The 13,467-nt window shown below is 45.4% G+C and overlaps 1 protein-coding gene across 2 annotated transcripts in view; it reads left to right on the top strand.

Annotated features, from left to right (window-relative positions):
• LOC142495722 (zinc metalloproteinase-disintegrin-like cobrin) overlaps positions 1 to 13,467 on the top strand; it is a 1,243,131-nt gene that overhangs the window by 841,419 nt on the left and 388,245 nt on the right. For both annotated transcript variants that reach the window (XM_075601588.1, XM_075601589.1), the window contains exons 3-5: positions 3,659 to 3,735; positions 10,427 to 10,505; positions 11,837 to 11,913. In XM_075601588.1, the coding sequence (XP_075457703.1) occupies positions 3,659 to 3,735; positions 10,427 to 10,505; positions 11,837 to 11,913 (233 nt within the window). The remainder of the gene's footprint in view (positions 1 to 3,658; positions 3,736 to 10,426; positions 10,506 to 11,836; positions 11,914 to 13,467) is intronic.

The raw sequence follows: 13,467 nt of genomic DNA, 5'->3' as shown, positions 1-13,467 counted from the left end.
TCCCCCCTCCCCCTTCCCCCCTCCCCCCTCCCCCTCCCCTCCCCCCCTTTTCTCTTAGCACCCAGCATATTTGTTTTATATATAATATTATCTCTGTGCCATCTGCAGGTCTGAGACTGTTTGTCAGTACCAGTCCATCCCTGCTTACTATATACTTGCACTTGGTCATGCAGTGTATAACATTGTCCCTAGGTCCATTGGGGTATAGATCAGACAATTTCTAAGACCCCACGCACGATCGCTGTACCTAGGGAGTCTCTGCAATAAATTTAGAGTCCCCGCGCATGCGCCATACCATCTGGCAGAATTCGCTGAAATTGACTAAGTCCCCACGCATGCGCCATCCATATAGACCACAACAGACAGTATTGGAAATATTTCTAAGTCTCTACGCATGCGCGATGAATATAGGCGTCAATGGAATTATTCCTGAGTTCTCGCGCATGCGCAGTCTGCGTCTATGCCATTCGATGCTGTTTCCAGGTTGCCGCGCAAGCGTCACGAGCATAAGATATGACTGAAATATTTCCTAAGTCCCCACGCATGCGCAGTGGACACAATCAATCTGAATTACTCCTAAGGTCCCGCGCATGCGCAGTATGTATGTATGGACTCCCAGACTGGGTTTAAAGTCCCCGCGCATGCGCATTAGATATTTGACTCGGCGCGGATGTTTTGAGGCTTTATAAGCCTTAAAAATAACGAAAACAACGCGAATAAGGTTATATGAAGACACAACACTGGGGTTTTCAAATAAAACTGTGTTTATTAACTTTTGGGCGGTTTTCTGAGTCAGTTTGGAGGGGACTGTAGTGCGCATGTGCAACAGCTGTTATTCATTGATTTTGTAATTAGGGTGCTGTAAGGGTATAAAAGGGTTTAGACCTCATTCCCCCAGTAATACTTGTCCCTGAAGAAGCTCCTTTGCTGGAGGGAAACGCGCGTTGGACGCGCAATGTTGTCAGTCTCCTACTTGGAGCTGTTTTTAATGTAGTGTTTGCAGTATCCTGGGTGTAACTGTGTAGACCATATGAGTTAACCATTTATTAATCATTTATGGTCAGTGAGCCTGCTATCCTTGCACCTTATGTGAGGTGCCTCTAACCAATTGCTGTGTATTTAAACCAGCACCGCTGTGTTTGGAAGATCTATAATACAGCTATTATACTATCACATGACAGCGCTATTGCTCAGACCAAATCTCTATGTCAATGTGCAAGGGAGCTATTTTTAGCATTAATAGGATATTTAATCCTGTGGCCACCTACCTGAAAATATATTTATATACAACTCTATAATTGGTCTCATCGTTGCCCCAGAGGGGTTAACACCCTATTCATAGCATTCCCTGTCTTTAACATCCCATCCTATCAACTGGTACTGGGATAGTATGAATAACTTATGACACGATTGCTTAATAGCTATGATTTAATACAATTTTAATTCACATCACACGTTACTTTGGTAATATATGTTTTAAGGATTTATTAAAAGTTAATTTTTACACTTGGGTGGTGTGCATTTAAGTGAATTCTTTTGGGGGCACATTCATTTTGTGTTTCCCCTTCCCCTTTTCTGATTCACTTCAGTTCACAGTTTGCACCCACCTTTTGATTACCTCACCTATGAATATAAATACTTCATTCAATTAGTATGGTTCTGTGATCACTCCCCACTCTTTGTTGTTTCGTTAACAGCTGTAATGGCACTTGAAATCTTTAACCCTTACGAAATCTTAGAGGGTTCTTGCATGAATCTTGTTAGTCTTGTTAGTATTGGATGCATCTTTAGAATCTGATTCCCGATGGGCTGCATGAATTCTTATACACTACCGACACACTTTATTAAAGTGTGGCCGGTTCCGCAAGCCGGGAGATTTCCCGGCTTGCTAGTGGCCGCCCCTCGGAGTGCCGCGCGTCATAGGCGCGCGGTCACGCGTCTTCGGGAGCCAGCGCCCCCTGCACGCGCGTCCAGGGCTCCCCGAGGGAGCCCTGGTGTCCCGCGATGTGCGGGACGGCGGCAGGGGGTTCCGGGGGACCCGGCGGACCCGGCAGCGGTAGGGAGAGCGCCCCGATCGGAGGGCGCTCTTCCACTGCTTCGGCGCGCGCCCGTCACACTCGGGCGCGCGCCAGGCTACTGCTGCGGCCAAGAATGGGCAAATGCTTGAATAAACTTGGCCGCAGCAGTAGAGTTTAAATCCCTACCTCTAACTAGTGCAGCCAATCCCTCCGTGGGAATAAGTTTTCCCATCTATCCTGGAATTTCCAATACTTTGGAAACCTGGCAAAGGGGGCTTCTCATTCTGCTGAAAGCATGCGCTAACTTAGCACCTTTGCTTCTTAGCATTTGAGACCCAGCCCCTCTCCCTGGCGACACTAAGTCTGTGCTGGCCACCATTTGCCAAACTGCCCGGACTTTACACAAGGATGGGGGTACTTGAGGATCCCCTCCCCAACTAAAACCTTGGGGACACTGAACCCTTTCCACTCCGGGCTTTTACAGACATCAGGGCACCAAGCCAGCGGGATGTCTTAGAAGTCCGGAGCTGCACAGTCTTATCTGCGTTAGTGACACTAGATGCATACTAAGTGGGGGGGCTCCACCCGATTCTACCGTGTTAAAACCAGGATCACGGAAAAAAGTGGCCGTCGCAATCAGGGTACCCAGCTGCATCCCCACGCATGACTTACCCAGAGCAGGGTGCTGGGGATCCAACACCGCGGTCAGCCACCGAGTGGGGGGTTGTAGTGGTGGTGTGTCTGTCTCTGTCTGTCTGTCTCCATGTGTCTGTATGTCTCTGTGTGTAGGTAGCAATTAAGCATTGAATAGTAGAGAGAAAAAAATGGCCACCACTTTCAGGTAACCCGGCGGCACCCCCACGCAGGGGAGGAGGGGGCCAAATGAAACCACAGGTAGTGTGTCTGTGTGTGTGTGTTTTTTTTTTTAAAATGGGAGCCACGCTTTCACCGCGTTATAAGTGGATCTACAATGTAGCGGATCGCGCTATAATGGGGTTGAGCTGTATATATATATCCAACTCAATGTAAACTCTTTTAGAGACGGAGAAGTTGGATTTAAATGTATGGGGATAGAAAATGAAGGTGATAAAGTTATGAAATTAATAAAAATTTACAATATAAACTTAATGAAAAACTGTATAAAAATACTAATATTTGTCTGATTTTTTTTTTTTTTTTTAAAAGGCAATAATCTTCTAGTTTTAACGCCTCTAACACATCTCTGCATTCAGCTCAGTGTGATCCTGTTTAGGACAGATCCTTTTAATTAGATCTCCCTAGTAGTAGCGAAAGTTCAGAGGCTGATCCCTGTCCCCTAAAATCAGCTGTTCATAATCTTTTTAATTGGTGCAAAATGCAAGATAACTATGAGCACTAGGTATATTTATGGTGCTATATAAATAAAGACATACTGTACAATAGAATACAACTAAGATTTGGGTATTGGCAGATTTCTATTGGTCGACCCGGATTGGGCATGACCAGGAAACTATTTTCTGTTTTGGAGAAAATATTACCCATACCAGGACTAAGGAGGTTTATGTATTTATCATGTGATTTTCTAATCAGGCATGATGCAGAATGTCTATGCACAGCATGCGACAGGTGCTATATAACCACTGTCTGCTCTGTCTCCCCAGGATAGGTATCCAGACCTTTTGCGGTATGAGTTACAGATGGATGGGAAACCTCTGGTTATGCACCTTGAAAAGACAGCGTGAGTGAATTTTGTGGGTAATCGCTGGCTCTGTTCAGCTTTACAGATGCCTAATTATAGAGGAATTAGCTCCAGATCTGACCCTTTTTAACATCTACTACAATGGGCAGTGATAGTCACATTGGCACCCAATTGGAACGCTACTACCCATCCCTTCTACCTCCAACAATACCCCTGTCACACACAGAAATGGGCAAAAGCCCTATTAACCAAATCAGGCGAATAGTGCTTTTGCCCATTCAAAAGCAATCAATAGCCAGCAACCCTATAGTAAATAAAAGTAGTACTTATTCCTGCCAGGGAGAAGGCCACCCTCATGCTCATCCTTATCCGCGTCTTCATTGGCACCATTATTTAAACAAACACTAGCTACTTGCCAGTAACCTGTTAATTACCTTAGCGGGTAGCAACCGCTATGGTAATTAAGGGGTTTACCCCTCTCGCTACCAGCCCGGGAGGCATAACCACCTTCATCTGGGCAATTAGCCCCATTTCCCACCCCCTCTACCCTCATCAACACACAAAAATGAGCAAGAGCCCTAGTAGCCAAATATGGCTAATAGCGCTTTTGCCCATTTGTGGTGCCTAAAAAAATATACAAAAATAAATAAAATACACATTACAATACAGTAAAAATAAACACTAGCCAAGAAACACATTGAGTGTCACTGTGGTTATCTATGCCCTTGACAGGGGCACAGATAGCCACATTGGCAATCAATGGACACCCTATAATCAATCAAAGAACTGTATTACTTCCCCATGCCGGGATAAAGGCTTATCATCCTCATCGAACTGCATCTCCAATCACCTCTTTACCCATGAAGCAATTATCAACTGCTTGAAGTACAGCATGATGCTCAGAAGTCCATGATCCTCCGTTGCATTAAGAGAAGTCACCAGTGAGTAGATCTTCTTTCTTTTCTTCTTTGTTCTCTTGTTTCCTCTCTTCTTTCTTTAACAAGTCCAGCAGATGTCGACACGCTGTCTCTTTCCTGTCAAATGAGACATGCAAGGTCTTATATAAGGCCTGTGACGTCATATTTCACATACATGGTACATCGTCCAATCCAATTGGTGGATGTACCATGTGTCAAGGCATCAAGTATGTCAGTGAATAACTTCTCTTCCAAACTTGATTGAAGCACAAGTACCATCCACTAATCCCTTTTTTGGAGTGACGTCACCTTAAAGGGGAGGGAAGTACAACCAATCAGGTACCATATACTTCCCTCCCTTTAAGGTGACGTCACATCACCCAATAATGGAAGACATCTCATGGTACATCCATGAATCATATTGGTGGATGTACCATGTGTCTGTCGAAAGTGATGTCACAGGCCATATAAAAGGCCTTGCATGTCTCACTTGATAGGAACTAGAATGCGTCAACATCTGCTGGACCTGTTAAAGAAAAAGAGAGGAAAGAAAGAAGAGAAGAAGATCTACTCACCGGTGACTTCTCTTCAAGCAATGGAGGATCGTGGACTTCTGTGCATCAAATTGTACTTAAAGGTTAGGATCGTTGCTTACTGGGTCAAGAGTTGATTGGTGCCACAGTTGGATAAGAAGGAGCCTTGATTACCAATAGGGCTATCTGTGCCCCTGTTGAGGAACAGATATGCACAGTGATAATCAATGGATTTCTTGGCTATTCTTTGTTTTAATTATAATGTAATGTTAATTTTATTTAATTGTGCTTTTTTAAGGGTGCCCATTGATTGCGAATGTGGTTATCTGTTCCCTCATTGAGGGCATAGGTAACCAGTGACAATACATTGGTTTCTTGGCAGTGTTTATTTTTTATCTGTTGTAATCTTTATTATATTTAATTATGGATTTTTTAGGGTGCCCATTGATTGCCAATGTGTCTATCTGTGTCTCATTGAGGGCATAGATAACCACAGTGACAAACAATGGATTTCTTGCCTAGTGTGTGTTTTTAATGTGTTTTAATATATATTTAATATACTGTAATTGGGTTTTTTTAGGCATCACAAATGTGCAAAAGCGCTATAAGCCATATTTGACTACTGGAGCTTTTTCTCATTTTCGTGTGTGGTGATGAGAGTAGAGGGTGTGGAGGATAGGGTGGTTGCCCCAGTGAGGGTGTTAGGCCCCCCGGGTGGGTAGCGTGGGGATTAAGCCCCTTAATTACTGGCCAGTAGCTATTGTTTTTATTTAAATTTTGAGTCCACTTAAAATGAGGATGGCCTTCATCCTGGCAGGGGTAAGTATAACTTTTATTTACTATAGGGTGGCTGACAACTGATTGTTTTTGAATGGGAAGAAGCAATATTTGTCAGATCTGGCTAACAGGACTTTTGCCCGCTACTGTGTGTGATGGGGGTAGGGGTGAAGGGGGGTCTGGTGGGGGTAGGTGTAGTGGGTAGTAGGGTGTCCATTGATTGCCAATGTTGCTAGCTAGATAACCACAGTGACATTCAATGGATTAAATGGTTAGTGTATTTTTTGATTGTATTGTATTTTATTTTTAATGTGCAGTTCTGTATATTTAAATGGGCAAATGTTCTATTAGCCATATTTGACTAATAGGATTTTTGGCTATTCCTGTGTGGTTGTGGCGGGGGGTGGGTTTGGGGGGAGGGGGCGTGTTTGTTGGGGGTGGATGGGGTGGGTGAAAGGGTTTGTTGGCCCCAGATTGGTGGTTAGGCCTCGTGGGAGGTGTTACCCCTTCATTACCTTATTGTTTGTAACTGCTTAGCTAAAGGACGGGTTAGCCCTTCCTCCATACCTCCCGGGGGGCCTAATCCCCCACCCTGGGGCAACTATACTGTAAGTACAAATATAGGATAAAGTCTCTTTCATCTAAATTTAGCATAAGTTAAACTGGATGGATGTCTTTTCAACCTCATCTACTATGTAACTATGTAACTACAACCTTCACCCACCCCCTCTACCACCAACAAACAGTGTAGTGGCAGCCAACCCCTTCATTTCTGTAGCGGTTAGCCACCAAGGTAATGAAGCTCTGTTTTAATTTTAATAAGATGGTATTAAAGCAGTGAGTTTCAAGATCTGAACCGCATTAATTTGAGGTCCAGGGAGCCCTTGCTTCTCGAGGTGAAGGTCCCAGTATTGGTTTCCAGTATTTCCTTCAATTTAAAATGTCCAAGTCACGTGGACACTTAAAAACTGAGGTCAAGAGAACCATTGCTTCAATTCTATGTAATTCAAATTAAAATTATAACATGGCGATTGTCTGTAAGAGCTGTGCAGGAAGATGCAGCTTCTCTGTGAGCAGCTCTTCCAGACTGCTGGAGTGAAAACGAACATTAAGTTAATTTTGATTGTAAAACGATTGAAAACTAGTGTGGTTTGTCATTTATGTAGTAAACGGTATCTCTCATTTGATCTATCTTACTAATAACCATTTTCCACAAATTTCATAGCGTGAAGTATTAACATACACAAACGTTTGATGTTGCAATGATAATATCGAAGCTTCCTGAATAGGCTCTTTAGTATTGTAGCACAATATTTGTTGCTGGATTAGGGCCTGTCCACACTTGGGGCCTGCTCTGAGTGCCCCATGCCTATGCTCATCATCAGTTGTATCTGGGAACATTAGTCTTAACGCCTTATTCTAATCCAGGCCATCACGCACATACTAGTCGCTTAAAATGGGTGATCCCCATAGTGAGATAGAACAAACTTTTAGCAGGAGCGCTATAGGGCAAATGTTCTAGTGACTTCTGCAGCCGTGCCTATGTCTGACCATACAACTGGGGAGCTTATAGTGTTTATAAGTGGCCTACCATAAAACGCGGGGAAAATACAGACACGGTATATGGGTGATACTGCGGCTTTACTGTACTCCTACTAGCAGGGACAACCTGTGGCCCTCAGCAGAGGATCACCACATACAGCATATAATCCCCAATAATGCAGTGCATGTGTAAATCAGTATCAGTAGCAAGCGATTCACCAAATCCTTGGTATACTGGCTTTGTGATGGTGCTGGCACACAATGGAAAATTGTTGTTTACTAACTGTTGCAGGTCTGTACTTTAGCATTGGCTGATATTATTTCCATTAATAGTCACATGTCCATAGTATATTTGGAGAGTAACCTGCCAGGGGGCAGTGTGAGTGTGTGGGTCTCATCACAAAGGGGGTTATATATATGTTTCAGAAATCTCACATTTCTGTCTCTTGCTTGGTGATCTTTAATAGCAGCTGATACCGTCATTGGGGGCTATACACTAAGGTTCATTTCTTTAAGTCACCCGATTAAACATTATCTTCTATTGACTTGATTGACAGTTAACATGGGATCACGGTGCTTCAACTCCTAATTAAGTGTAGCCCTGTGTAATTTTGGGGTTAGATGCCTCTCTCCTTTTGTGCAGTAATTCCTGTTAAGAGGGCAGGTTTGCCAGAAGTCATCATGGAGGTTTGCCCTCAACCCCTGTGATGTGTAGTGTGAAGCAAAGGAAGTGACAGCATGCTCTGTGTTCACTGACAGTGACACAGGGGTGGGTCTTTCTGGAGTTATATAATGCGCATCACTTCCTAAAGTTAGTGTGTTATGTCTGGGTCAAGTGTCTGGTGCAAGAGCTGTGAGTTTGTGCAGCTCAAGTGTCAGCAGTTGCAGAAGAACAAGCTGACCCACACTGTGTCAGGGCTCTGGCACAGATGGTGGCCCTCCCTTAGGGGAGAGGTGGCAGAGATATCCCTGTCTCTATTACAGAGTCAGGAGGGAACTTCTTTGAGGTGTGCAACTATGCTGATGTGCGGCTAAGTACCAGCCGCTATGATGGGCAGTCTGCCATGTATGATGACAATAAAGATTCCCTTGATTCAAAGACCCTTCTTGCTTGAGACTGGAGTTAAATCAGGAAGAAGATGCACCCAGGAGTTCTCTTCCAGAGTCTCCTCCCTGCTATCGTGGGGATCTGGAAGGGATGGAGGCGCTGTACCAACTGTTAGTAGAACTCAGCACTACCTCACACACCTGTCATGGTGAAATCCCCACTACCAACGAGCGGGAGACTCAGGAGTCCTGTGAGCCAGCAGGTGCACCACACAACAGGACATGTAACTGGGGGCAGTTTCCTCACCTAGGGGCCATATCAGATTGGGTAGGGGTCTGACCGTTACATTTTTGGAGGCGCTGCTGAGATCATCAGGACAGGCTTTTGCTAGTCTGACTAGGAAACAGGGAATGTATGCTACCAGTGATGTGCTGCGGAATGGAAGGAAGCCTTGGGGTAGTCAGGAGTACAGGAGTACCAAGTTCACTCGCAAAGCACACCCTAGGGCCTGATATGGAGTAAGGTAGATCTGGAGACAGGGCTATAGCTGTCCTAGTCACCTTGAGGCAGCTAGTCGTAGGATGCCTTAGGGGTAGACTGGTTAACGCGGGTCAGGTACTCCTGGGAGGGTCTGTGTTAGAGGTAGCCAACAGTAGGTGACGCCCCAAGTACTGCATGGAGAAGCCAGAGTACTCTAGCCAGTAACCAGACTACTTACCACAGAGCACATACTGGAAGAGAGTGGGTACAGCATACAGAGAGAGAGTTAGCCTAGCCTGGGGTAGTGCATACATGAGTGAGACACACATGAGATACATGTAGAGGTGCACTGGCATACTTTATTGCATCAGAAATGGTGGCTGCCCAGCAGAGAGGAGCACCATGTGCGAGCGAAATCGAAGTGTAAAGATGGCGGCAAGTAATGATGTCCCGCGCGGTGCGGAGAGTCCAAGATGGCGGATCGCACCTGATGGAGAGAGCGCACGTGGCGTGTGTACCACGGAGGTACCAGGGACAGAAATGACTTTTGCTAGTTTACTGTGGAGTGGCGCCGAGGCTGTGGCCACGCCATTTTTCTCCTGTCTAAATGACTGGGGTGCAACCCTGGAGGATAGCTGTGACGACATTGTTATTACTTATGAAAATGATGGAGTATCTGAGTGCCAGACGGTGATCACTACGCAAGTAACCCCTGCTGCTAATGTGAATTGCAGCGTGATCCAAAATAGCGGCTCCCGCTTCCCTGGGAGACCGCGTGGTCTTTGTGCAGAAGAGACTTTTGCAAGAAGTTGGCCGGGAAATGCGCGAAAATAGAACCCCACCCTGATGGGGCAAGTGGCGCGAAAGCCGTGGCCGCGCCCTCCTGGACTGGTACAGGCTCAGAGCCAATTCTGGGTCATGATGTGCAGCTGTGGAAACCCTCCTCTAATCTCCACCAGAGGGATCTGGAAGGGATGGAGGCGCGGTACCAACTGTGAGTAGAACTCAGCACTACCTCACACGCCTGTCATGGTGAAATCCCCACTACCAACGAGCGGGAGACTCAGGAGTCCTGTGAACCAGCAGGTGCACCACACAAAAGGACATGTAACTGGGGGCAGTTTCCACACCTAGGGGCCATATGAGATTGGGTAGGGGTCTGACCGTTACATAAGCTTATTGAATCCCTGTTTTTATTTGGACAAACAGAATACATTTTACACACAAGCTTTGGAGACAACTGCATAACCTGGGAAAGTTGGTTTAATAAGAAATATGCTAGAATATAAATATGTATTTAGTCCAAATTAAAAGGTATCACCTTCCACTGAGAAGATCATTGCTGTATAGCTTCAGTTAGGCTGACACAGTCACGAGAACAAATTATATACAGTTTGGAACATTTGTATAAATCTCTTGTGTGTTTCTCGCAGAGACCTGATATCTGAAGATTACACAGAGACTCGTTACTTGCCAGATGACACAATGATAACGAGCAGCCCTGAGAACCAGGTACAGAGACAGTGTCACAAACTGCTGGGACTTTGGGGCCTGTGTATTAAGAAAGTGCTCTGCGCTGAAAAATTTGCATACAAAAACTAGCATTTTTCCTGTGTGAAACATTACATATTTATTGGATTTTATCTACTTTATAGAAGTTGGTGCATTCTGCATTGTATTCTGCACTAAAAAATTACTTGCACCAACAGAGAAAACTAACACAGAAATGTACTAAAGCAGCACACTTAATACATCTATCTGTGCCAACATACAAATGTAACTCTGCCCTAACTCTTCCCACTTATTCCATAATGTTCCATAAACCCTCATCTTGTCACAGACCAATGCCAGCATATCTCAAAAGATTAAAATTAATACATGGGCACAATCTGGTGCAGATCTTTTCCAATACCAGTTGCAAAAAATAACAACTTTTCCCCTACATCTATTTGATACATAGAGCCAGACATTAAAATAGTTATGGTGGGTAAAACAACTGACAAAATCCAAAATACCACCTGTGAGCACATCACGTCTCAGACAGGTCTGGAACCCTGTCTTTCCCATTATCGTTTATCATGCATTGCTTCAACTGCAGTCAGGGATTCTGGGTAATAACATGCAATTGAGCCGAAACTCTGGTCCAGTGTCACATTGGGAAGGTCTGTACTCTGTGTGGTTGAGGAAGAGTTTGGGGCTGTGTAACTGGAGTGGGGGATCCTGCACAGCTTACACTCTAATATGAAGAGGGATACAAATACAATACAGGGAGCGGGGAATCATGTCCCACAGAGCTTAAAGCATAATACTCAAAGGGCTACAGATACAATAAAGGGAGAAAGAATCCTTTCCCACAGAGGTATACTCTTACATACAAAGGGCAACAAATAGAATAAAGGGAGAGGTGAATCCTGCCCCACAGAGCTTGCAAATTAATATACAGAAGGATACAGACACAATACAGGGAGAATACAATCTCGTGCCAGAGAGTTTACACTAATATACAGAGGGATAAAGATGCCATACATAGAAAAGGGAATCCTACACCCTAAAGTGTGCACTCTAATATACAGAGGTAGACAGATTCATTACAGGGAGAAGGAAATTATGTCCTGCAGAGCAATATACAGAGGGATTCAGATACAACACGGGGTTAAATTATTCTGCCCTAGATAGTTTTCACTCCAATACACATAGGGACACAGATACAATACAGGTAGATGGGAATCCTTCTTCACAGAGCTTGCAATCTAATATACAGAGGTATATAAATACAATACAGAGAGAAGGGAATCCTAATCCCCAGAGCTTGCAATCTAAACGTATCTGTTTATCTCTCTCAGGATCACTGCTATTACCAGGGATATGTGAAGAATGACAATGAATCACTCGTCAGTATCAGTACGTGCAGCGGGTTAAGGTAAGATGTACTGTATGAATACTTAGACATAAATAACAGGACTACTTTTCAGAAAATATATTATATTGATTTCTAATTGTGATGGAACCGCAACCGTATCTACTTTAACCCTATTGCTGCCAGAAGGGTTTGTGAAGCCATGTATATCTGTATGTAACGGGTATTCCCCCCCCCCCCAATCGCAGATAGTGTGGGGGTGCAGAGAACATACAGGGTTACTCGGTGTTGGTGCGTTACCTGTTGGCTCACAGAAGGGCTGAGCTTCCGCCACGGGGAACCTGGGGCAATTTCAACACTATGGACAACCACTTACTCGGTACAGCGCCTCCACCTGCGATGGCTCCCACCAGAGGGGGATTGGTTCCTCGCAGGACAATCAATAATCACATACACAGTGAGATATAATAACTAGTAACTTTACTGACATGCAAGATAATACATCATATCATAATAACCGGTGTCCCTCTCTAGAGGAGACACGTACTGCATCACGCAGGACACTTCCCCGACACTAGGTCTCCCACCCTGTGTCCATGTACCCCACCCAATGTCCCGCACTCTTGCCGAGATCGTGGGTGATTGCGCAGTCACTATTTATACTAAGGGCCCGTTGGTGCACTTGTGTATTAGATAGTACCTGCCGAGCACTCCCTTGCTCGGATCTCCAACGGGCTTCACAAAGGATCAGTCGCGTGATGGTTCCGTCTGATCCTACACCGGACTCCTTGCACGCGGACCGCCAGGGGCGGTCCCAATCTGAAAACAGTCTATGAGGACCCCAACTTGGATCCGGACCTTTTTGCAGGAACCGCAGCGTCCGCTGTGTCCCTATCTAATCTACCCTATTGTGACAGGATCCCTAACATAGGACCTGTCCCTATATCACTAAGTGACAAGCGCTATACTTTAGGCCGTCCCTACAGCACAGCATCCTGTAAGGGGCTTTGGGGAAACTCCTAGGGGTCTACAAGGGTTAATAACCTGCCCCCCTCCCCTGACTCTTCCCAGCCCTGACTCTTACTAAACTAATCCCAGCGCCTGCAGAAACAAGCTGTGACCCACTGGAGGTGTGCAGCCAACGTGCTACACAACACGGTGCCTGCCTGTCAGACCTCACAGCACTGACAGCCGTGACTCTGACAAGGCAGCACTACACTAAGGGCAGCGTCCCTATCTTGGGCTTCCCTTAGCACTTACCCACTACACTAGTGGGGAGTTGGGGCCTACCTGGGGTGTGGGTACCTATCTGGGTGCAGGAGCTGCACTCACTCCCCGCACCCTTCCTTCCCTCACAGCTCCCCTGCTCCAACTGACAAACCTGAGTGACAGGGTCCCTTAACCTAGGGCAGTCCCTGGCAACACTCACTATATGGGGGCAACTCAAAGCTATCTCGGGCCCTGGGGGTGCTGACCAAGTACAGGGAGTCCCTGACTCCTGTACCCTACCTCCTTCCCTTGTCTGCTCCTCGCTCTGACTGCTAGCCTGCTCCAACTGACAAAAAAACCCTGTCTGCACACAACATTGTTGCAACTCTGCAGCATGAGAATCTGCCA

Source organism: Ascaphus truei, chromosome 5, assembly GCF_040206685.1.
Source record: "Ascaphus truei isolate aAscTru1 chromosome 5, aAscTru1.hap1, whole genome shotgun sequence".
NCBI lineage: Eukaryota > Metazoa > Chordata > Amphibia > Anura > Ascaphidae > Ascaphus > Ascaphus truei.
The sequence above is the reverse complement of the archived record's forward strand: the minus strand, read 5'-3'. Positions and strand labels throughout refer to the sequence as shown.